A 21,829-nucleotide genomic window follows, 5' to 3' on the forward strand; every position below is an offset into this window, starting at 1 on the left:
CTCCCCTTGTTAATTCCGGTTCCCCAGGCACTCCTGACACACTTGTTTTAGTTTTTCACCCAGGTCCATAGGAGTGAACCCGCAAACAAGGCTGCAGCGAGTCCCCGCTGCAAAGGTCTCTGTGGGTGATAATGGGGAGAACAGGGCCGAGCATCCCCTTCTGATGCTCGGGGAAGCCGCTGGGCCGGGGCCCAGGAGATGCCCTTCTCCAGCGGGGCGCTACCAGGATGCTCCAAGCAGGAGGTGACGTCCCAGTGGGGGGGACACGAGGAGAAAGGCTGAGACACGGAGGAGCTCTCCTGCGTGAAGCATGTTCGGGGGGAGAGAGGGGGCTGCAGGCTGACCTTCCCATCCCCTAACTCCGTCCCTGCCCACCCCTAGTCCATGGGTGCCCCCCTCCCCGCCCTCCCCTCCTCCTTCAACTCCAGCGCCGAGGAAGCCGAGCCGGAGGCAGTGCTGAGCCGGATATGCAGCGACTCCCCGCATCCCTCCTTGTGAGTATCCCTCGCTTCTCCTGATGCCTTCGGAGGAGACCGATGGACGGACGGACGGGCAGCCAGAGGTGGACTAGTCTCTCCTATTTGCAAAGCTAGGGTGGAGGGGAACTTCTTCCAGTATCCCCTTTCCCATCATCTGTCTTCATCCTCTCTTCCCCTCCTCCTCTTCCTCCTCCTCTCCAGCCACGATATCCTAAAAAAAGAAAAAAAAAAAAAAAAAAAGAGGGCGGGGGAGGGGGGTATGGGAAACCTGCTGGCAGGTGGAAGGGACCGGGAAATGGAATCACATCTGGAATCCCGCAGAGACTAGGACTCAGGAAAAGAAAAATCCCCCCCCCAAATACCCACTCCCCTAAGGAAGGAGGGAGGGAGGGAGGGAGGGAGGGCGGAGGGGCGGGCTGCTCTGCCGCACCGGGAGACCCGCTCCGTCCGCAGCCGAGCCACCGGCTCCCATCCCGGCATGGGACAGAAAGGAGAAGGCCCCGACAGACCGACAGACAGAGGCGGGCGGGCAGGGCTGCGGGGGGCTGCAGCGCGGCCGGCTGGCAACTCCCTCGCAGCCCCCCGGCGCCTCCCAAGTGTTTCTTTCTGCTTTTATTTGTCTCCTTTAAAAAAAAAAAAAAAAATTATTTCCCCCGTGGTGAATGGAACGCGGGTCACGCAGGCCAGCGGCGGGGGGAGGCCGTGGCAGAGGGGGAGGGATGCTGCCCGCCCTGCCCGCGCCTCTGCCCCCGCCGCGGGGCCGGGGCCGGCGGCAGCTCCGCGCCGAGGCGGCGGCGTCGTGGTCCCCGGGTGTAGCGGTGCTCCCTCCTCCCCCTCCTGCCTGCCCTACTCTCCTCCCTCTCTCCTCTGCCCACTCCCTCACTCCTCTCCCCGCTCTCTCCTCTGTCTCCCGGTCCCTCTCTTTCTCTCCTGCCTTCCCCCCACGTCTCCCCTTGTCTGCTCCTTGCCCCCTTTCTCTTCTCCCCCTGCCCCCAGCCTTTCCATCCCCTCACCCCCATTTTTCACGGGGGGGCTTTTCGCTTTGCCAGGGCAGAGCGCGGTGACGCCGCGGCAGCCACCACGGAGAGGACACAGGACCCCCCCTTGGGCCCGCCATGCCCCTTTGAGGGGGTGGCCTGGACCCCGAGACCCCCTCAAGGCCCCCCGCAGGGCTGCTTCGCCTGCATCGCCAAGCCCCCAGCTCTCCGGCAAGCTTCGCCCGTCCTGTCTCCTTCTTCTGCCGTTTATCTCATGGAGAGCAAGAGCTGCAAAGGGGACAGTCTGCGGCCGGCGGTCCCGTGCAAGCACTCGGTGGAGAAGAAGACGATGACCAACCCCACCACTGTCATCGAAATCTATCCTGACACCACCGAGGTGAACGACTACTATCTCTGGTCTATCTTCAACTTTGTATACCTCAACTTCTGCTGCCTCGGCTTCATCGCCTTGGCCTATTCACTGAAAGTGAGTACTGAGCACGAGGCACGGGGTAAGGGGCGACCGGGCAGGGGGGAAGCGTTTGGGGGTTGTGCCTGATGTGAAACACATCTTTGCCACCCAAATGAGAGGTTGCAGACAATGGGGATGGGGACAGGAAGAGCTGAGGAGCCTGGGATGTTACTTCAGGTGGGGAAGAGGTGCTTTCACTTGCTCCAGGTACCCTCAGAGGCTCCTCTGTACCGTGGCGGCAGGGTGACAAGCAGGCAACACAGGGCTGGCTTGGCTCATGCTGCACCTGCAGGCACGCCAGCACTAGGTCCCTTATTCGGGATCCTGGCTGGTAGAGATCATCAGGAGAGGACCCAGCAGCACTGGATGGTCAGGCAGGAGCAGTAAGAAGCAACCAGCCAGGATCAGCCATCAGCTGGCAAGTTGCAGGGGGTAAGAAGCTTACAAAGTGCAGGGCAATCCTGCCTGTTTCTTTCTTGCCCTCTCGCTAATTAAAACACCAGAGCTCGTGGCCAGCTTCCCCCACCCCAAGCCCTATAAATCCCAAAACAAGTCCTGGAGACCTGCCAGCATCATGGGAATGGTGAGGAGGTGGAAGAGAGTGTGGGGGGCTTCCCACAGTGTCGGGGCTGGAGGGATAGAGAGCTGTGTTGCTGGAGAGAGTGATGGCGTGGAGCACAGCCCATGATGGGAATGGGACCAGGTTATTATTCCTGATAGCTGCAGGGGAGAGCAGCCCGGCAGGGATGGTGCTTGGCAAACAGGCAGCCCCTTGGCAGCTGCCAGGAGAGAGGGGCCTGGGCTGCCCTCCCCTTCCCTGCCTGCCAGATGCAAAACTAACTGAATGGATGTGCAGAGAGCCCGGGGCGGCTGCGTGGCCCGGAGAGGAGCTGGCTGATTTGTTTTGGCAGGCAGCATTTAGAGGAAGGCCAGGGTGCAGACAGACTTCGTCACAGAAGCAGATCAATTAAACCCATACAGCTCCTGTGAGCTGGACTGTGAGCACCCAGCACCACAAGGAGGCTGCTCCCAATGCTGTCAGGGTCTCCATCAGAAAGGCTCAGGGACAAGTCTGTGGCCCCATGTCCTGGGCTCACCCAGCACTGGCCCTGTGGTGCCTGCCTCAGTTTCTCATTCCCCAAGATGGGAGGCAAGCTCTTATCCATTGCCTGTGCAGGAGGCTCTGCTGCTGCCTGAGTGAGGCACTTAATAACTTAAATCATCCTGGGGCAAAGCATCACCATGAGTAAAGGGCAAATCCAGTCAGCAGCAGCCTAACATGAGCGGGGGGAGCAAGTCCCTTAGCACCCCCCACACCTTGATCCAGCAAGGGAAGAAAAAACTGGCTTCCTCCTTATTTTTAAGCCTTTCCTGTCTGTATTTGCCTTTAACGATTGACATCTTTCCTGTGGAAGAGACTACCATGACTGTCTGGGTACATGTGGTCCCTTGCTGCTGCAGCAGTGGGGGGAGGACAGCCTGAGGACAGGGCTGACCCATCCCCAGGCGACAGGATAGAGTAGTGTCTGCTACCTGCAAAGTTTTTAGAGGCTGAACCCTTCACTATCCTTGACATGGGGTGGAAGGAAGGGCAAAGTCCAGAAGTAACCCAGGGCCTTGCCCCACAATAGAGGTGTAGGCTCGGCATCTGTCTGCAAAGATCTAGAGGACACAAACTCAAGCGTGAAAAGAAGAGGCAGTAGTGAGGGAAGGCAAATGGGCAAATTTGCTCCAAATCAGAGAAAGGAGAATAGAAGATGGCTGTCAAAAACAAGCCTTGGCTTTCAGACTGAGAAGGCGGTAGCTGATGGGATGTAACCGCGGTACCCAAACAGAGGTAGCACTGAGCGGGTAGAAATAACTGCTCTGGTTTTGGAGCTCCCCAGTGGCTGTGACTCTGTGGCAAGGGGAAAATAGAAACAAAATGTCCCTCAGAGGCAGAGGACAAAGCTAGCAAGTGGCTGAAGGGATGCGGAGTGCTGTCATGAGCTGCTGTTGGGGTGGGTGGTGAGAGGCAATGCAGATGCTGGGGCAATAGCAGGTCTGTCCTGGGGAAGACTGGGATGTTCAGAAAGACAGCTGTGTTCCTTACCCACATTACTGCAGGGATCTTCCCAACACTCAGCCAGGCTGGGTGTTATGGTTATTTCTCCAGAAGCGTGTTTTCTTCTCTTTTACCGTCAATAATGTTTTTCCCAGAAGTTCAGAGAAAACAGGAGCAAGAAATGCCCTAAGGACAGATACCCCTTTAAACAGACTTCTCTTGTTTCTCTGCAATTAAATGTAAAGACATTTGAGCAGTAGGCACTTAAGTCTGGCCTTTCTAGCATGTCTGTGCTCTGAAGGGACTGACTAAGGTTCTACGTACGTGGGAGAGGAGTGAAGCTGCACCTTCCCCTCCCTGAGCCTCTTCTGGGACCCCTCACAGCAGAGCCCTCAGCCACACAGGTTTCCTCAAGGGCCATCAGTGCACTGATGCCGTTAAATTAAGCTGGGTTACAGCTTTTACACTTCCTTTGAATAACTGAAACATCCAGCAACTTCAAGAATTATAATTTTCATTATCAGAAATAGCATTTTCAATTCCCTGTCATAAAGGTCACCTGCATCTGACAGATTCATACTGTTAATAAAGCAGTATCTCCTTTGTGTCCCAAGTCCATGAGATGTGTCAGTATATATCTTAGCACACCCTAGCATTTTCTCTGGTTTCAGCAGCATAATGCCCACACTGGAAGACAGATATATCCTTGGTGCACTTGAATATTACTGTAAAGCTGTCTCCTTCCTCATGCCCTATTTTATTGGTTTCAGCCACATCTGGGAAAACAGGCATGTCTGCCTGGCCTTTTGCATGCTAGCTACAGCCTTCTAGATTTCTTTCTGCAGGGGAATGCTATTTCATGGTGACAACCATTTACTAAAAATGCCAAAATCCCCCACCCCAGCACCAAAGAATTTGTGAAGAAAGAAACACATGAAGTCAGGTGAGGGCAGAAACTGACATACAAGGCAAGTTCTGTGTGTGACAGATGTCACAGCCAAGCACTCTGAGCAGGACCGTGACAGCACGCCTCATCTTTATTTACCCCCATAGCAGGCCAGATCCTCAGCAAACACAGCTTGCTGGGCTGCAATGGGGTCACACAACTCATGTATCCCTCCAGGGGTCATTTCTAACATCTCAAGCTTCTCAAGGTCAGTCTCCCGGAGTGCAAGCAAGGCATTCGCATCTAATTGTGTGTGCTGGATGCTGGGGGAGAAGAGATCAACAGCAGGAACAGAGAAGTTAGAAAACCTGAAGTAACCCTAGCCCCAGCCCAGCACAGATAAAAGTATCACTCCAACAGCAACACTTTGGATTCAGCTGGTTTTGATCAGAAGCAGATGTTGTGGTCTGATATTCAGCAGCTCCCTCCCTTCCCCTTTCCCAGCTCCAAGTGGTAATGAATGATGCATCAGTGCCTGGTGGCAGGAGATCTCACTTCAGTTGTTCAGAGGTTTGTCTCTGGAGACTGTTGGGGTGAGCCAAGTCCTTCTGTGTACCCATTGTGCCATGAGGCAGTAGATCAGAGGAGCTGGGATCTCAGATGAGCCGCAGTACGGATGCCTCGCTGTGGCTCTATAGACATGAAGGTGCCAAGGAGCCTTGCTGACTTTTTAAGCCTCATCAGCAGCCCACAGCATTGCTTGCAGAGTTTTCTTGCCCCTTGAGGTCATGGAAGTATGCCAAGTTCTCTTGCCCACTCTGCCCAGCCCTTAGCACACAGCTGTGGGCACGACTGCCTTCCCCTCTTGCCACTTGTTGATCTTCCTTATTTTGAGTTGAAGCGGACCAGAACAAATCCACAGCTATTTATTAACCCTGAGAAGCTGCCACACCCAAGCTCTCAGGCAGGCTCTCACCCTGCTTTTCAGAAGGAGCAATGGTTTATGGAGGTGGGTGAAATGCAGGGGTGACAGTCCCGTGACGCCAGTGCCGGTGTGGTGGAGGCACGTGGGCTGGAGAGCTCTTGAGCAATCCACAGAGCAAATAAATCCAAGGATCGCCTCCAGAGCTCCTTCCTTCTGTGTAGGGACATGGAGCTCTGCATAGAAATGGGTTTACTGACAACCAGCTGTGGACTTCCAGCCTTGCCTTAAAAACAGCCTCATTAGACTCGTTATCAACAAACCATTCGTCTCTTTCTGCAAGCTGAGGCAGCACTTTTTACTAGAGCAGCAAGTTTGCTGCTCCCAAAAATGCGAGGGGCTGATCCTCAGGGCAGAGAGAGGGGAGGTGACTGCTGGGGAAGGCAGTGGGGTGGTAGGAGCCAAGGGGAGCACATGGAGAGGAAGCACAAAAACACCAAGGAAACAAAGGACAGGGATGAGAGGGAGGAGCGAAAGAACCCTTGGGCACTGGCACGCTGGAGGCAGAGGACAGTGAGATGGAGATACTGGAAGACAAGGTGAGCAGCAGGAAGGTGACAGGCAAGTAGGGATGGTTGGATAGAAAGGCCACACCTTTCCTTTTGCTGATGGGAAAGGAGAGGAGAAAGGTTTCCATGTTAGAGCACAAAAGCTGGCTGTGTTTCACATAAGGACAGGCATGGAAGAAGAAAGAAATTGTCTAAGTTGCCAGCCTGGATCAGAGGTGAGCTCTGCCTTGTCCAGGAGGGAAACTCCAAGGTGGCCACCACACAGTGCTTGGAGGTGCCCAGGGAAACCCCAGTCAGCAGATGTAGTTATCCTCACACTCATCATCTCAGTGCAAAGCAGGGCCAAAAATCCCCATCTAGTGTTAGGCAAGGTAAGAAGGGTCAAAGTGATGAGAAGAGCCTGTGACTAAGAAAACACCACACCTGGGTCTGGGGTGGGGGTTCAGCCTTGCGACCTTGAGGACCTGTCCCTCACTATGATTAATCTCTCTGGCCATGGAAGGAATCAGCTTCCAGGGCTCCCAGAAGCTCGTGCACCAGCTGCCAGCACATTATGATGACAGTGGCCACAGGAGCATGAAGATAGGAAAAGCTGAAGCTGGGCTATAAGGAAGACACCAGTGTCTCCTTAAGGACAAAGCAGGGAAGGAGCTGAAACACTTCCCTGCTCTCCAGGAGAGCTCCTCCACAGCCTGGCTCAGTTGCCACAGCAGGACATTAAAGGGAGACATCTGGAAGCATCTGGGAGTGCAAGGCCATGCAGGAGGAAGCGAGGCTGCCCTGGAGAGATGTGGGAGGCTGGAGCTGTGAGTGGTTTGTAAGGAGAAACTCCTTTTCATTGCACTTTTGTGCCACAGGGGCCCTTGCATTTGTCTGGCACTTAGAGGCTCCATTTCAATATAAACGATTATGGGCAATCAGGGATGATTTTCATGAGGCTGACCACTGAAGCCACAGGGGTTGGCAGGAGTGTGTGGGTGGAACCAGCTGGAGGTGCAGGGAGAGGAGGCAGCTGGATGTCCTTTGGTAGGAGTCAAAGGCAGCCATCGCACCATTGTTTGGACCCAAACAACAGGAAAGAGAAGAGATGGAAGGAACAAAAAAAAGGAACTGTGAGGGAATGGTGTCACTGGGGAGAGGGCAGCCCCAGGCACCCCTCACCACAGATGCAGCACGACAGGAGCAGGGCCAAAGGGAGAGCCATGGGAAACTCAAGGAGAGGCGCTGCTGAAGTGTGTCGTGGGAAAGGGCTAAAGCACTGGTCACGAGTGTGAGTGGGTGTCAGATGGGAGATGCTACTGGGAGAGGCTGCTGGGAGCACTGGAGAAGGCTGAGCATGGAAATTAGGGTTGTAGGGCACCCCAGGGACAGGAGGAACAGGAGGTGAGGAGCAGGAGAGAGCTCCTGGGGCCAAGAGGAACTGGCCTCACAAAGGTAAAGTGGCTTGGCTGTGGGAGGGTTGCAGAGCTCGGTGTGCTGGCTGTGCAGGTCTGCTGGAGAAACCTCTGTCTGCCTGGCAAACACTGGCAGCAAACGCCAGTTTGCTTGTGGCAGAGAGCACTGGGTTGCAGTGGAGGAAGGGGCAAAAGGCATTTGCTCCATGTAGGTTTTGCCTGAAGCAGCCCCACCGCTGGGAAGAGGGAAGTGTGTAAGAGCTTCAAAGAGTCTGCTGGGAGCAGCAATCGGGATTTCTGGCCTGAATCCAGCCCCTCTGGGGCTTCTCACCAGTGCGTGAGGAGGTGCCAAATGCCTGGTGCTGCTGAGCCCAGGGGTTTTGGGAGGATGTTAAAACTTACTGAATAATTTCAAATGTGAGTCATCCCAGACATTCAGCTGACACAGAAAGGCATGTGGGCTCCCGTGCTGCTGGCTTGCTGCCTTCCCAGAGATCATCTCCTCTGCTGAGAGCTCCAGCCAAGCATGCCCCAAAGACACATGCAGTTTGTGACTGTCCCTTCTTCTCAATCCCAGAAGGATGGTGAGCTAAGCACTCCACAGCAGAGCAATGGGTAGACGGCCCCAGCTCCAGCTGCAAGCTCCCACGAGTAGGGCACATCAAGAGGCTGAGGACCTGGTACCGTTTGATTTAATACAAGTATGAAAAAAAGGCTCATTCTTGCCTATGTGCCTGCCAGCACCAGATCCTGTGGGCCTCATGCCAACAGCAGCTTCCCTACCCACAGTTCAGAAGATCAGGGGTTGCTTGTGCAGAGAGGTCCTCATTGGTGTGATGGAGAAGAGCAGTGCTGCTTGAGGGTCTGAGATGCAGTTTTGGATGCCCCATGAACCAGCATGACTCAGTGGGAATGAGGGGTTCAGCAACCCTTCCCCATGTCCAGCAAGTTGCAGAAGGCTTTCAGGACAGTCCTGTGGGTAAGTGCTGCAGGAGGAGGAGAGAAAAGTCCATAAGATGTGGTCTGAATCCGTTGCAGAGTCTTTTTGGAAAGCTCCTGATCGATAAAAGCCTTTTAATATTCCTCGGTCTGACTCTGGTGCAGGTTTTTGCAGCTTGCCACCAGCATCCGGTGTCTGGCCGGCAGTGCCCGGCGGGGCTCTCACTGCTGGCAGCAGGGCAGGCAAAGGGCTCACAGCCCTGCTCCCCACAGCCCCCACCCAAGAGCGGGCAGTGGGGCAGGCCCTGCCACACCCTGAGCACCCCGCTTGGATACGGGAAATGGATGAGAATCAAGTGTCCTGGTGCTTTTGTCCCACATCCTTGTGGCTCCAGCTGCCCGAGTCTGCTGAGTGCTGGCTGAAGGGGCAGCCTGGGGACAGGAACATATCCCTGCTAGGAAGCAATGGAGTCTGACCCCTCTTCTGCTGGGATCAAACTGCAGAGCTGCTGCTGGTGGACAGTGCCATGATCTGCCTGGCCGTGCCATCGCTGCCTGCCTGGCTGTGCTGTCACTGCCCGGCTGTGCCATTCACTGCCTCATTATGCCATCTCTGCCTGCTTGCAGCATCCTTGCCTGGCTGTACCATCTGCTGCCTTGCAATGCCATCGTTGCCTTACAGTGCCATGTGCTGCCTGGCTATGCCTTCTGCTGCCTGGCAGTGCCATCCACTGCCTGGTAATGCCACATGGTGCCTGGTAGTGCCATTGCTGCCTGGCAGTGTCATCTGCTGCCTTGCAGTGCCATCTGCTGCCTGGTAATGCTGTCGCTAGTACATCGGTAATGCCTGCTAGTGGCATTGCTGCCTGGCAGTGCCATGCACTGCCTGGCAGCCCGGAGGAGGCGGGGACAGGCCAGTGACATGGATGTGCACAATCATCGCCCACTGCAGAGCTGTCCCAAGGAAAGCCCATAAAAGTCCCAGCCCGCAGCATAATGAAGGGAGCAGACTGTGCTGTCAGAATAGAAAACTGCCTGTGGCAAGGATGCTACACAATCCGCATAAGACCTGCAAAAGGAAAGGAACTCATTAACCCAGGACTACTTAATATGCTGGAGGCTCGTGCGCAGCCCGGGAGCTGCAGCAGCGTGCCGTGCCAGGTTTCACCCGCTCAGCCCCTCAGTGCAGGCGGAGGCACGGGGATGCACACCGAAACTGCAGCCAGCCTTCTCCCTTTTGGGCTGGCTGAGCCTGCGGGGCCTGCAGGGCCAGGGGGCCGTGACACGGTGGGAAGTGTGCTTTAGTGCCCATGTGCCTGGGGTGCACAATGGCATCGCAGTTCCTTTGTGCACCCTCAGGCTCCAAATGGCACTGCCCCACTCCAGGGACCATGGGGCCCTGGTTTGCCTGGTTGGTAACAGCAATGGGTCACTCTTCCAGGTCTTCTCTGCTTCCAGGAATTTCCAGCCCACAAGTATTACAGTGCTTGGTTTCACAAGCTCAACCCATAGCAGAGATGGGGTGCAAACCTCACCTCAATGTGTTTTATGGCACCTGACATGCTCAAATACAGAGGCCCAGCCCAGCCCTCATCTGCTGTACAGGTAACCACGTACAGCTGCACTGGGTTTTGTGGCTGCTGCTTGAGACAAGTTATGTCTTTCATATGTGTTGCAATTACTTTATTTATCTTTTTGTCTCAGGTCCGGGATAAGAAACTCCTCAATGACTTAAATGGAGCAGTTGAAGATGCCAAGACAGCCCGGCTTTTTAACATCACCAGCTCAGCCCTTGCCACCTTCTGTATCATCCTTATCTTCATATTCTTGCGATACCCTCTCACTGACTACTGAGTGAGGCCAACAGCAGCTGCTGCCGCCAAAATGCCTCTACGCCAGAAGTGTCTGCAGTTTCTTGTAGCAAGGACACACAAAACAAACCAACCACTACACCTTGATTGCCAAAAAAAAAAAAAAAAAGTTGATTAAATACATAAATAAAAGTTAAATTAGTTTATCAGCCCAGCTGAGCATACCCTTCTTGCCCTGAAATGGTATGTGAAGAGCTGAAGGAAAGGGTCTCACTCTTACACATGTACAGGAAGAAAAATAGACCAAGAAATATTTATTTTATTTATTTTATGGCCAACAAGCTGTGTGAAAAGAGCGTGCAAAGCCCAGAGCTACGCACACTTGGTGGCAGGCAGCTGAGCTCTGGGGAGCAGGGGGGTCCTGTGGAGCTGGAGACACATACAGTGATGGATGGGGATCATGGCAGGGCTGGCTCACAACATATCAGGTGTGTTCAGACCGCCCCACCACCCCCAGCTTGTGGGGGGTTTCTTCTCCTTTTCTTCTCTTGAATTTCATCTACTGGTTCAGACAACTTCCAACCCCTGGAGAGCTGAAGGTGTTAGGAAGTTCATGCTGGGGAGCTCCAAAGCCTCCAGAGAAGCCCCAAAGTGTTAAAGGGCAGGTTTCTCCTTGGGATCTCCCAGCAGTGCTGAAAAGGAAGGCACCTTCTGGAGAACTCGCCTAAGCCACCTAAGTGGAGTGCTACTGTATTTCTGTAAACAGTCAATAAAAAGATACCTCTGATACGTGATGCTGCTGGGCTAATTCCTTCCTTAGCAGGGCTGAGCTCCTGGTCTCTATGGGCTGGCAAGAGAAAATGCTAATGTCACCAGCAGCTGCTCGGGAGAGATTTAAAGCAGGAGTGAGGGATGCTGCTGCAGGTCAGGGCCGCATGCAGCCGTGAAGGAGAGTGCAGACCCAGATTTAAGAGCAGAGACCTCGGTGACTTCCTTGATGGAAGATCTATGGCAAGCAGGCAAAGGCAGCCGAGCGGGCAGGGCCCCCCTCCCCTGCTAGGACCAACGTTGAAGAGAGAAATAAATCGCTGCAGTCTGAACCTGCTGCTACTGCAGCACTTCCCAGGGTCATTACGAAGAGCCAGATTTCGGAGACGACGTGCGTTTGCCACTGAAATAGGCAGGAGCTCAGAGCCCTGCCCGATGGCTGCCTGTTGTGCTGCAAATCAACACACCCTGACTTGAAAACACCCTTAAATTAATGGCAAGACCAGAACTAAAATACAGCCTATCAGCCCCTCTGACCCTTCATCTCATCTCATGTGCCACAGCTGCCTCATCTTTTTCCAGCTGTAAGATGACCTCATGCCAAGGGGCACCAATCACTGCAGACCAGCCATGGAGCCGGGAGAAGGCACCAGGATCCATCTTTGCACCCACCCTGAAAGCAAAGGTGAAGCAAGAGATGGGGAATGCAGACAGGCTGTCATGGGACACTTCATCATCTGCTGAGTGCATGGTTAAATCAGCAGGCTGTGCTCAGTGAGGGATGTGCCATAGCGAGATATGGAGACTGATCATGAAGATGCTTTCCTGAAAGCATCATGAGACGTCACCTCCTTCCTGCTCAGGTCTCCACACCTTCATCCCATCCTGGGTTTCATTTATAGAGGGAGCTATGGGCAGGAAGACCTGCAGTCCTCCCTGCTCCTCACTCACTGGATGCATTTCCATACCAGACCAGACCAGCGGTCTGTTTTGCAGTGAAGTTTCAGTTGGCAGTGCAATGTATGGTGCCCTGAAAGTATCTCAGCCATGAACTGCTCTGTGATCACTCATCCAGAGGTCTATACTCTTCCCAGCCTCTCTTGGTTGCTTCTTGTTCCCTTCCCTGAAGCAAGACCGGAGTGGTCATGGCCATCCTAACATATGTAAGGGCTACAGCCAGTCCTCATCCCACGCTGAGGAAGGAGGTGGCCTGTCATGATGGCAATGCCCCCAAAGAGGGTAGAGCCAAAATGAGTCACATTGCAGCCACCCTGAACTGGCACCTGGTAATTGGAGCAAATTATATCCTGCTGGGACAGTGCTACCCTAGGCAAGACCCAGACCAACCATCCCCAGGTCCTCCATGGTTAGGAGAGGCACAGAGATGAGGCTGTATCCCCTTTTCCCGCCCCCTGTACCTGCACCAAGCTCACGTTGGCTGTGTCCAAGGTCTTGGCTTGGTATCCTTCCCCATCAAACCTCTCAAGCTTTGCAGACCGAACACAAGTGGAGCTGGATGGGCTCGGGGGATATCTCAGACAGGGTTGCCATGTGTGCAGTGCCAGGGGTTCCAGGCTGCAGGCATAGATACCTGAGGGACCAATGGCATCTCTTGCAATAATGAGTGCATTCCTTTCTATGAACTGGGACTCCTGTGAGCCATGTTGCAAGTGCTTTTGCACTGAGAGACCACCCCCAGCTCCAGTAAATCTTGCAGGAACAATGCCACCATCCCCATCTCCTGTGCTAGGCAGGAGAGAGCCACCCTGCTTGGCATGCAGGCATGGGGCTGCTCAGATAAAGGCAGAGCTGACACAAAACTGGAAGTGACCCAAAGCCAGCCTTTTCTACACTTAACAAGTGTGACAAATGAGTTATCATCATCCCTTCCCCTGACGGACCATCTTATCTGCAGGAAAATGGATGCTGGTTTAATAAACCAGGGGGAATATTGAACTGACTCGGCAGCATCTTTTGCATGTATAACCCATCAGGGATGGAGAGGGAGGGCTATTATTAGTAGCCATCATATTTATTGTTTGTTACCCACGCTGTAGGAGGTGAAGTCGCTGTGCTGCAGCAGGCTGGAGGTGCACCCAGACCTGCCACAGACAAGAACAGGGTAGCAAGAGGATGCAGAAACCCTGTGCCTGAAGGATGGAACGACGGACCCCAGCATATGATCAGCTCCACCACAGCCCTTGCCTCAACTCCACCTGCAGCTCTGGACTGTCGGGCAGCAAAGCTCCTGTGCTCTCCCCTCCTCTCTCTGTGTCTCCCCTTCATTTTAATGGAGTCCCTCCAAGCCCACAGCAGGAGGAAAGCACCCCCAAAATGGAGAAAAAAATGGGAACCCGTAGATTTCCAAGCTTGTTTAGGAGAAAAAAAAAAAAATCATTTATTCATGCATGGGTCTTTCAAGTGCAGCAGCATCAAGGTATTCAGCATCCATTTTTCATCTTGTCAGTGTCAGGGAACCCCAGCTTGAGACAGCAAAACTACATCCCCATATACTGTCAGGCAAGTACATCCCAGATTGCACCAACTGTGGTGTTAAGGGAAAGAAAGAACTTTTTTCATTTTGAGGGAACAAAGGAAAGAAAAGCAGCAGCCAAATCCGACAGGTCCTCTAATTGCTTTTTTTTTTTTTTTTTTTTTAATTTTGCAAGAAAATTCTGGAAGTTCAGGTTTTGCCAAGGCTGACACCCGCCGCGGCAGAAGGCAGGCTTTCAAGAGTTGCTTCTCTGCCTTTTCACTTCTGCCACTCACAACGTCGCGCCGCGCTCTCCAAATCGCACTTTTTTTTGGCTGCGAAGCCGCAGCCTCTGTTGCACTCCGCGGCGGGAAAGAAAACTGTGAGGAGGGGGTGGAAGAGAGGAACAGCCGAACGCAGCTTGAGAAGCATCTTTTGAGATGGGGAAGAACTGACGGTCACGTTGCCATTTAAAGATTTAATTGTATTCCTTCGGGAAACTGGGCCTGACAGCTTGATGAGGATTGCTTTTTCCTTTTTGTTTAGCTCGTGGGGAGCGACTGTTCCCTGTTAGGCGACATTGTGCAATTGTGCCTAAAACACCTGTGCTGTTTTGGTGCCCCTGGTAGCTGAAAGGCGTTTGGGGTGAGCCTGGGGAAAGGCCACCGAGGCTGCTGAGGGACACCCTCGTCCGGGGAGGCGATGCTGCCGTACGGCGCTCGTCCAGCCCCGCGATGAAATGGCTGCGGGGGGACCCTGAAGGCAGCGCCAGCACACAGGAGGAGGTCACGGCGGCAGAGAGCAGGGTGTCCGAGCCGAGCTGGAGCTGCCAGGCTGCGGGAGGCAGGCAGAGGGCCCTCTCTCACCGCTCCACCGCAGCCGGCAGCGCACCGCCCATCTCCGCGGCCTCTGGGCGGGCCGGGAGCTCCGGGCGCTTTGCCCCTAGCAAGGGGCGCAGGTCTGTCCACGCTTCTCCGGGACTCCCGGCCCCAAGCCCCAGCACCGGGGAGCTGCGAGCCCCTGCAAGCGCTGGCCTGTGCAAGAAGCAGTCGTGAGGTGAGGGTGGCTCCTAAAACCAGCCAGGAGCGGGTCCCCAGACCTCTGTGCCAGCCGGGACATGTGTGTCAGGCGAGGGCCCGGGCACCGGTAGACATTTACCTTCCACGCTGGCAGGGAAAGGTGGCTGGGAGCCAGGCAGTGCGTGTGAGCCAACCCTGCTGTGCTTACGCCAAGTCTCAGTGCCCACCCGAGCCTCTACCCCCGCTGCCACGCAGGGCTTGGGGATGGCACCTCTGCACAAATGCCACCAAGCCAGTTTGCAGACAGCCGCGCATCGAGTCCTAGCTGGGGTGAACTGGTTTGGGTTTGGCTGGTAAACATGACCCCGCAATTCTCCTTTATCTATGGGCTGTAATACATGTGAGATGAAACTCATTCAGGTAAAGACCTCCCAGCCCAGTGTCACATCCGCTGGTTCCCCTGCCTGGGATGAGCTGCCAGACGCGCAGGCAGAGCATGGTGAGTCAGACCTGGAGCAGCCCTCAGCCTGGATACCCAAATTAACAGTCGAGAGAGATGCAAATGGCAACCTCTGTTCTGCTGTGGGGTGTGTAACCCTCCAGCAAAAGCCGACTATGCTGTAGCATCACAGCCCTGCTTCCCAGGCACTCCATGGCCAGGAGGCAGAGTCACGCTGGCAGCAAGTAGCAACTCTCACCTCCCTTCCCAGCCATGTGCTGATGTCCTAGGTGACGTTACCAAAGCCCTTTCATCTCTGTTTTCCCCTCCAACACTGTCTCATGGGTTGATGGCTTCTCAGAGGAGGAGCTGCAGCCTTGCTTAGAGCCACCAGGGTCTGGGACATTGGCACTGTGGGTGTCCTGTGACGAGTACAATTGCAGCAGTGCCCAGATATGGTCGGCAAACACAGGGGAAGAGCAGGGCACTGACGGAGCTGCCTCTTTCCTCCTCTCCATCCCCTCATCCGTGTGCAGGTTGGACAGTGAAGAGTGCCTGGCTCTGCAGGCAGACCACGGCGGTGTGCAGCCCTGCCGGGGGGAGGAGGGAGAGGCACAGATGGCAGCAGATGCTCTCATCACTGAAAATGATTGAACCAAAACAAAAAAACCCCTAGCAACTGGTGAGCAGCCTAACAAAAACCAGCACAAGGGTACAGAGAAAGGGTCTGGACCTGACAGACCCTTGCATGGAGCCTAGCTCTGTGCTGCCTTCTGGCCCAGAGTAATGCTTTTCCCATCTCCAGTTCACATACAGGGAAGAAAGACCATGCCTTGTCCCAGAGCACTGGGCAGTGATTATTTTTTAAGACTTGTATATACTAAAATGAAACAATCTGGTTTCTCTCCCATTCCCCTGTCCCTATCCTCTCTCTTGTCCCTTTCCCTCTGCCTTCAGAGGAGTGAATATGACCCCAGAGGGTTTCCAGGCACATCTAAGCCCCTCGCCTACCCTCACTACCCATGGCAAGCCTTAGTGTGGGCCAACATGGCACTCCATTTCAGCACTGGGGGCGAAGGAGCAGGAACGCTTCATGCACCTGAGGGGTGTTTCTGTGAAGCCTCCGTGCAGCTTGGCTGCTGCTTCCAGCCGTGGCTCCTCCATCACTATAGCTTCATGCCAGTGCAAAGGTCCTGCTCCTCCACCCCTCCCATCCCCTGACTTTGACCCATAGTGCCAGCACTCAGCAGCCGTGCCCCGCGTTTGGCACATCTCCATGCTCCTGCCCAGCTTTCCTCCAGTACATCCAGGCCGGAGGGAATCACAGGGAATTTATTCAGTGTACTATGGTTTACTTTTCCTTTTCCCCTTTGGCAGGAGTGCCTTGTGGCACAGTCAGAGCTACAGAATGAATGCTTCTGCAGCATGTGCTGAGCTGAATGGCACAGCACGCAGCCCTCCAGCCTGCTCCTTCTGCGGTTAATTGCACAGTAGCTGCTCCCGTGACGTGCATGCACAGCTCTGCCACGCTGCACACAGGCCGGTACTCCTATCGGGAAAATGGAGACAGATCCAGGGCAGCCCCCATGTAAGAAACACACCTGCCTGGTGATGCTGCAAGTGCCTTTTGCCTGCTCAAGCATGTCAGCTCTCCTCACTGAGTGACACCATTTTGGGCTTTGCAGGAAGAAGGTGGCGTGCACAGGGATTTGTGCTGGGCTCCATCCCAGCTGTGAGGTGGGAGAGCTGGGGAGCACATGGGCAGCTGCCAAAGAGGGGAGTGATGCCCTTCTTAAAGTTGATGCAGAGTTCATCCCAGTCAATACATTTCATTACAGAACAGGGCGATATGAAGCCTGACAAGCCCCTTTCTCCAGCATCATGTTGTGCTCCGCTCCAGAACATCACAGCAAGGGTGACAGGCACACACCTGGTGGAACCAACCAAGCCTGGAAGAAGCAGAGCCATGTCAGGCCAAGGGTTGACTCTGGCCTCAGCTGCGAGCACAGTTTTGAGGTGCCAATACCCCCTGCAGTTGGAACACAGTGTCCTGTGCTACAGCCAGCCCTGCTGATCGAGGGTGATGGGATGCTGGCTCAGCCAGTGGTGCAAGGAACTGCATCTAAATAACCAGGACAGGTTAAAAAAATATATTTTTTGGCCATTTAAAGAAATTGCGGGTTGACAAAAGTCTCTCCTTTTTGATGGGTAAGAAAGTTGGTTTGGCAGCAATTCCTTTTTCCTAGTTTTAGTTTCCTTTATGATCAGGTTCCAATTTTAATCCCTGCAGGATGCATGCAGGAGGCTCTGCTGCACTCTTCTGCACTTGGCCTGCCATGGCAATTAGGGAAGCTGGAAAACGTTTTAGCAAGAACTATTACGTGTACAAGCGCAACTTGCATTTGAAACATATAGCTGGGATGCAATCCATCTTGGGATGTGCCTGAAATCTGTGAAAGAGGAAAAACCAGAGTGGGGTGAATTATTTTTTAAGTGCTTTAGCTGAAACAAGGCACTTTCCTTTAGCCATAAGCAACTTGCTGTGTAATTTTTGCTCAGCTCGTGATGGTTGTGATGGAGAGGGGGGTGTGATGGCCCTGGGGCTGAGACAATAGATTCACATCTGGTAGATGGAGCTTAGAGATGAGGCTGCTTTGTTCTGCCTGCCTGACCATTACAGCATTGCCCTGGCTCTCCCAGCTTGATTTCCCCTGGGGAAAATAAGGGTAATAGGGATGACCCAAGCTGCCCAGAGCTGACCAGGTGTGCTCACAGCACTGCCCTCGCTCAGGCTGGCTGCCCACTTCCATGTAGCTGCAGGTCCGCACCCAAATGCCAGAATATCAGGTTGAGCAGGATTGGGATCTGAATAGGGTTAGCTCCCAGCTTTGGGAGGCAGGTGAGGTTTTGCAAGCCTCCATCACCGCCTGGTCCCAGCCCCTGTGATCCCGGGAGCAGTTCAGCAGCAGTGAATCATTTGTTTTGGTTTCTCCCCACCAGGCGCTTGGCTGCAGCCCCTGCACAGAAGCAGTGGGCATGGGAGAGATGCAGGGTTCGTGAGCCAGAGCCTCTCCTGTGGCTGCGAGAACCCATGTCCCAGTGGTCCCCAGCCCCGCTGGAGCAGCTCCTCCTGTTTGCTGCCAACAGGGATTTTGTGTGGGTCAAATCTCCTGTGTCCTCATCATCCAGGGATGCAGCCAGGGGCGTCCATGGATTAGCTGAGGAGAGATTGCCAGGGATGAAGGCTCAAGAGGGAGCTCAGCTTGGTCTCTTGCTGGAATGAACAGTCCAAGGTAGTCCCTCAGGACACTCCATCCTCTGCCTCACCTTATTACCTCCCTATCCCTTGCCCTGCTGCAAGCTCGATATCCTTCTCCCATCTGCTTCCGACTCTCCTCTTTGTGCCACGCCACTGGACAGACAGGGAGCAATATTCCCAACAGCTGATCTGGGATGCTCATCTGTGATGTGCCAGGTCCATTATTGGAAACATTGATTTTAACTGGAGCTTGGGAAAAAACTGTTTAAATCCTCTTCCTTCAGCAGGCTTTGCGAGCTCGTGGCTCTCTGCCTAGATAACAGCTTTTATGAGGAAGCTTTGGGATTTTCAGACTCATTCCTTTCCCCCTCTTTTTTCCTATTTTACCCCTGAAAAGGCGTGTTGGGTAGGGGAGGAAACAGTCCGAAGCTGAGGCAAGAGAAGTCTTTCTGATGTTTTCCCCATCTGGGTGCTTTGTATGGCCACAAGGAGGAGCTGGGCAGGAAAACCAGCAGGAAAGGCTTCGTTCCAGCCATGCCGGTCATGCTGCGCTCCAGTTCCCACCAGCACCAAGTGTTCCCATACCGCTAAAGGAGCGAGTGCCCGTGCTACCCCAGCATCTCGCCACTGATTATGATAACTGGGCCGAAACCCATGAGTTTAGGTTGAATATCCCTGTTTTTGTAAAAGTTTCCCTGCTGACAGCTTTGGGTGAGCTGATTTTCTGCGGTAGGAGGAGGGCATGAACTCAGCATTGCTTATGCAATGGGGAGAGTGAGACTTTTTAGCATCCCAGAGTTTTATACTTCTGGTGCTTTATGAGAAATGACATTTCTGGGAAAGATTTTGCCGTCGGTTACTGTGGGAGCTTGACGTTCTTCTTGAGCAAGCTGCCGGCCGCGGGCCTGGAGACATGAGAGTTAATTTTAAAACATCCGGCATCCGTATCGACAGGGAGGAAGGTTCCCTTCATTTCCTAAGCACCAGCAAAACCTAAGCTTCTAAATCCTAATCCCTCTCTAAGCTGGAGCTGCCAGGCCAGGGCCAAGGGCAGAGAAAAACCCCTGCCGTGTAACAGGCCAGTTGCCCAGTTCTTTGGTGGACCCGCAGCAGGATGGGAGTGAGCCCACTCCATCCATCCAGGAGCCCACCTGTGGGTCAGGCTCCTCCTGAGCTCCCAGCTTTTTGGTCAAACGTTGCCATGCCACCCTCCGAGACCGTGCTGCCCCTATGCCTGTCCTTCTCCTCAGAGACAAGGAGTCCGTGGGGCGCCCCGCAGGTCCCCGCTGCTCCAGGCTCAGCAGGCAGGGCGCTGACAGGAGGCAGGGGTGGCCCCAGCTGCGGGAGAGCTCCCGGCTCAACCTTGCAACGCCAGGCAGCCCGGGAACCATCCATGACCCAAAAACACACGGCAGCGCGTTTTCTGCCAGGAGCAGCGCGGCTCCGAGGGTGTCCTCAGGAGGCTCACCCCAGGAAGGGCCCGGCGGCTCGGGCCGCTCTCCCCGCGGGCACCCGGGCCCGGCAGCTGCGCCCGCTCCCTCCGCGCCGCTCCGCGCCCGCGGGGCTGACGTCACCCTGCCCTGCGCCGCCCGCGCTGATTGGCTGCGGGTGACGTCAACGCTGTCTATTTCCCCCCCCTTTTTTTTTTCCCCTTTCCCCCCTCACCCCCCCGCCCGCTCCCGAGGTATGACCTCATCGCCGGCGCATTCCCGGCGGCGCGCGGAGCGGCGCGGAGCAGCGCGGAGCAGCGCGGAGCGGGCCCCCCCCGCCCGCCGCGGCATGCGGGCCCTGCGGCGCCGGCAGCGGCCGCGCCAGCGGACAGCCCGCGGAGCGGGGCGGCCGCCCGCGCCCGCCGCGCCGGGTCAGTGCGCGTCCCCCCGCGTCCCCCCGCGTCCCTCCGCGTCCGCGCGGGACGGGGCCGTGCGCCCCGGGGGAGGCGGGGAGGGGGGCGGTGCGGGGCGCCCGCGTGTGGGGAGCGGAGCCGGCATCGCGCCCTGAGGCGGCGGACAGCGCGGCAGCATGTGCCGGTGTATGTGCGTGTCTGTGTGTGCGCCTGGGTACAGCGCTGCGCGGGTGTCATGGGGGCTGGAAGGACTCTGGTGCGAGGGACAATAATGTGTGTGAAGTGCTGGGGCTGGGGAGGGAGCAGCCCCACGGCGGGGATTGGGGAAAGAAAGGGGGACGGGGGGGGGGGGGGGGGGGGGCTGGCACTCCGCGGCCGCGCATGTCGGGGATGCTGCGCTTGTTTTCGGGGCGGGGGGGTGGTGGAAATCCCACCCTGCCTTCGCTGTGTGCGGTTGCCGGGCGGCCGTGGTGCAGGTGAGGAGGGGGCTTGGGAAGCTCCGGGGAATACCCGCTGTCCTGCCGGGCCGGGGGTGGCGGGTGGAGGGGTTTTCTGGCGGGACTGAGGGCTGGTGTTTGAGGAACCGGTGTTAACAGAGCTGTGGTTTTTCTGATGATGAAAGAGGTTGGAGTGTCGCCCTGTGTCCTTGGCGTTTAAACGAAGCCGGCATGTGTTCAGCAGCGGGGGTTTTCATGCAACACTTCACTGCTGCGGCTCCAAAGGCGCTGCTCGCGATTAATGAGTTAAGCTGCTCGTTTAAAATAATCCTCTCCACCTCCCCTAATGTGCCTGGACCGATTGATCACCCCCCACGCACCCTCAATCATTATACAGTGATAAATGTTGCTTTCTGTGCTGAGCGTTGCTTGTTTTTAAAGATTCCTGGTTATTTCCCTTATTGATAAATAAGTTCCTTCTCCTTCCTGCTCCCCCCTCCCTTTTCTCCTCCCCCAGAATTAAATTCCTGAGCAACAGCGAAAGCTGATGTCAGTGCTTCAGCTTGCATTGGGGGAGCTCTGTGCACAGGTCAGTAATTTGCGGTTTCGTTAGAAGGAAGAATGCGGTGCAGTGCTATTCTGATAGGGATATTTGGATTTTTCTGGGCATGGATGCGTTTATCCCTCATATTGCGGTAGTTATCGGCGGCTCCCTGGTGGGAGCTGGGTGCTGCATAAGCATATGTAGGAGAGACCATCCCTGTCCCAAGCAGCTGGCGATGACTAATGCATTGGGAATGGTTGCCAGAGGTTCCATCTCCCTCTGATTTGGGGTAATAAGGCAGACCCCTCTCCCGCAGGAAAGGGTCGGGATATCCAAGCAGCCCGAACAGGTAGCGCTGAGGATTGTGCCTGGCAGTGCAGGGGCCATGATAACCTTGAGAGCAGCTTGCCCGTGGAGCGGTGTTTGACGTTGGCGTGCATTGTCTCATCCTCCTGCGCTGAGGCAAAGGCTCGGGCATGGCTGTGGAGAGCTTTGTTTTCAGAAGGACTCGATGCATGGGAATTGGTGCTTTTGGGTTTGGCCTTGCCTCTGTG

At 55.1% G+C, this 21,829-nt stretch overlaps 2 protein-coding genes across 6 annotated transcripts in view; both read left to right on the forward strand.

The window, feature by feature from the left end:
* Nucleotides 1-384: 384 nt before the first annotated feature.
* IFITM10 (interferon induced transmembrane protein 10) lies at nucleotides 385-10,536 on the forward strand (the record flags this gene model as incomplete). The annotated part of the gene is made up of 3 exons (XM_082283357.1): nucleotides 385-494; nucleotides 1,529-1,943; nucleotides 10,387-10,536. 3 exons carry the CDS (start codon nucleotides 385-387, stop codon nucleotides 10,534-10,536), a joined length of 675 nt encoding a protein of 224 aa, XP_082139483.1.
* A 9,654-nt stretch (nucleotides 10,537-20,190) lies between these two features.
* Nucleotides 20,191-21,829, forward strand: part of DUSP8 (dual specificity phosphatase 8) — a 40,934-nt gene continuing 39,295 nt past the window's right edge. The window contains exons 1-2 of one of the 5 annotated variants that reach the window (XM_082284512.1): nucleotides 20,295-20,312; nucleotides 21,249-21,320. The gene's annotated coding sequence lies outside the window, so the exon portion shown is untranslated. Of the gene's footprint in view, nucleotides 20,313-20,396; nucleotides 20,485-21,248; nucleotides 21,321-21,829 lie in introns of those variants that run through there. The other 4 variants (XM_082284511.1, XM_082284510.1, XM_082284508.1 and 1 more) reach the window with 4 other exon arrangements.

The sequence above is a fragment of the Coloeus monedula genome (assembly GCF_965178545.1).
Source record: "Coloeus monedula genome assembly, chromosome: 6".
NCBI lineage: Eukaryota > Metazoa > Chordata > Aves > Passeriformes > Corvidae > Coloeus > Coloeus monedula.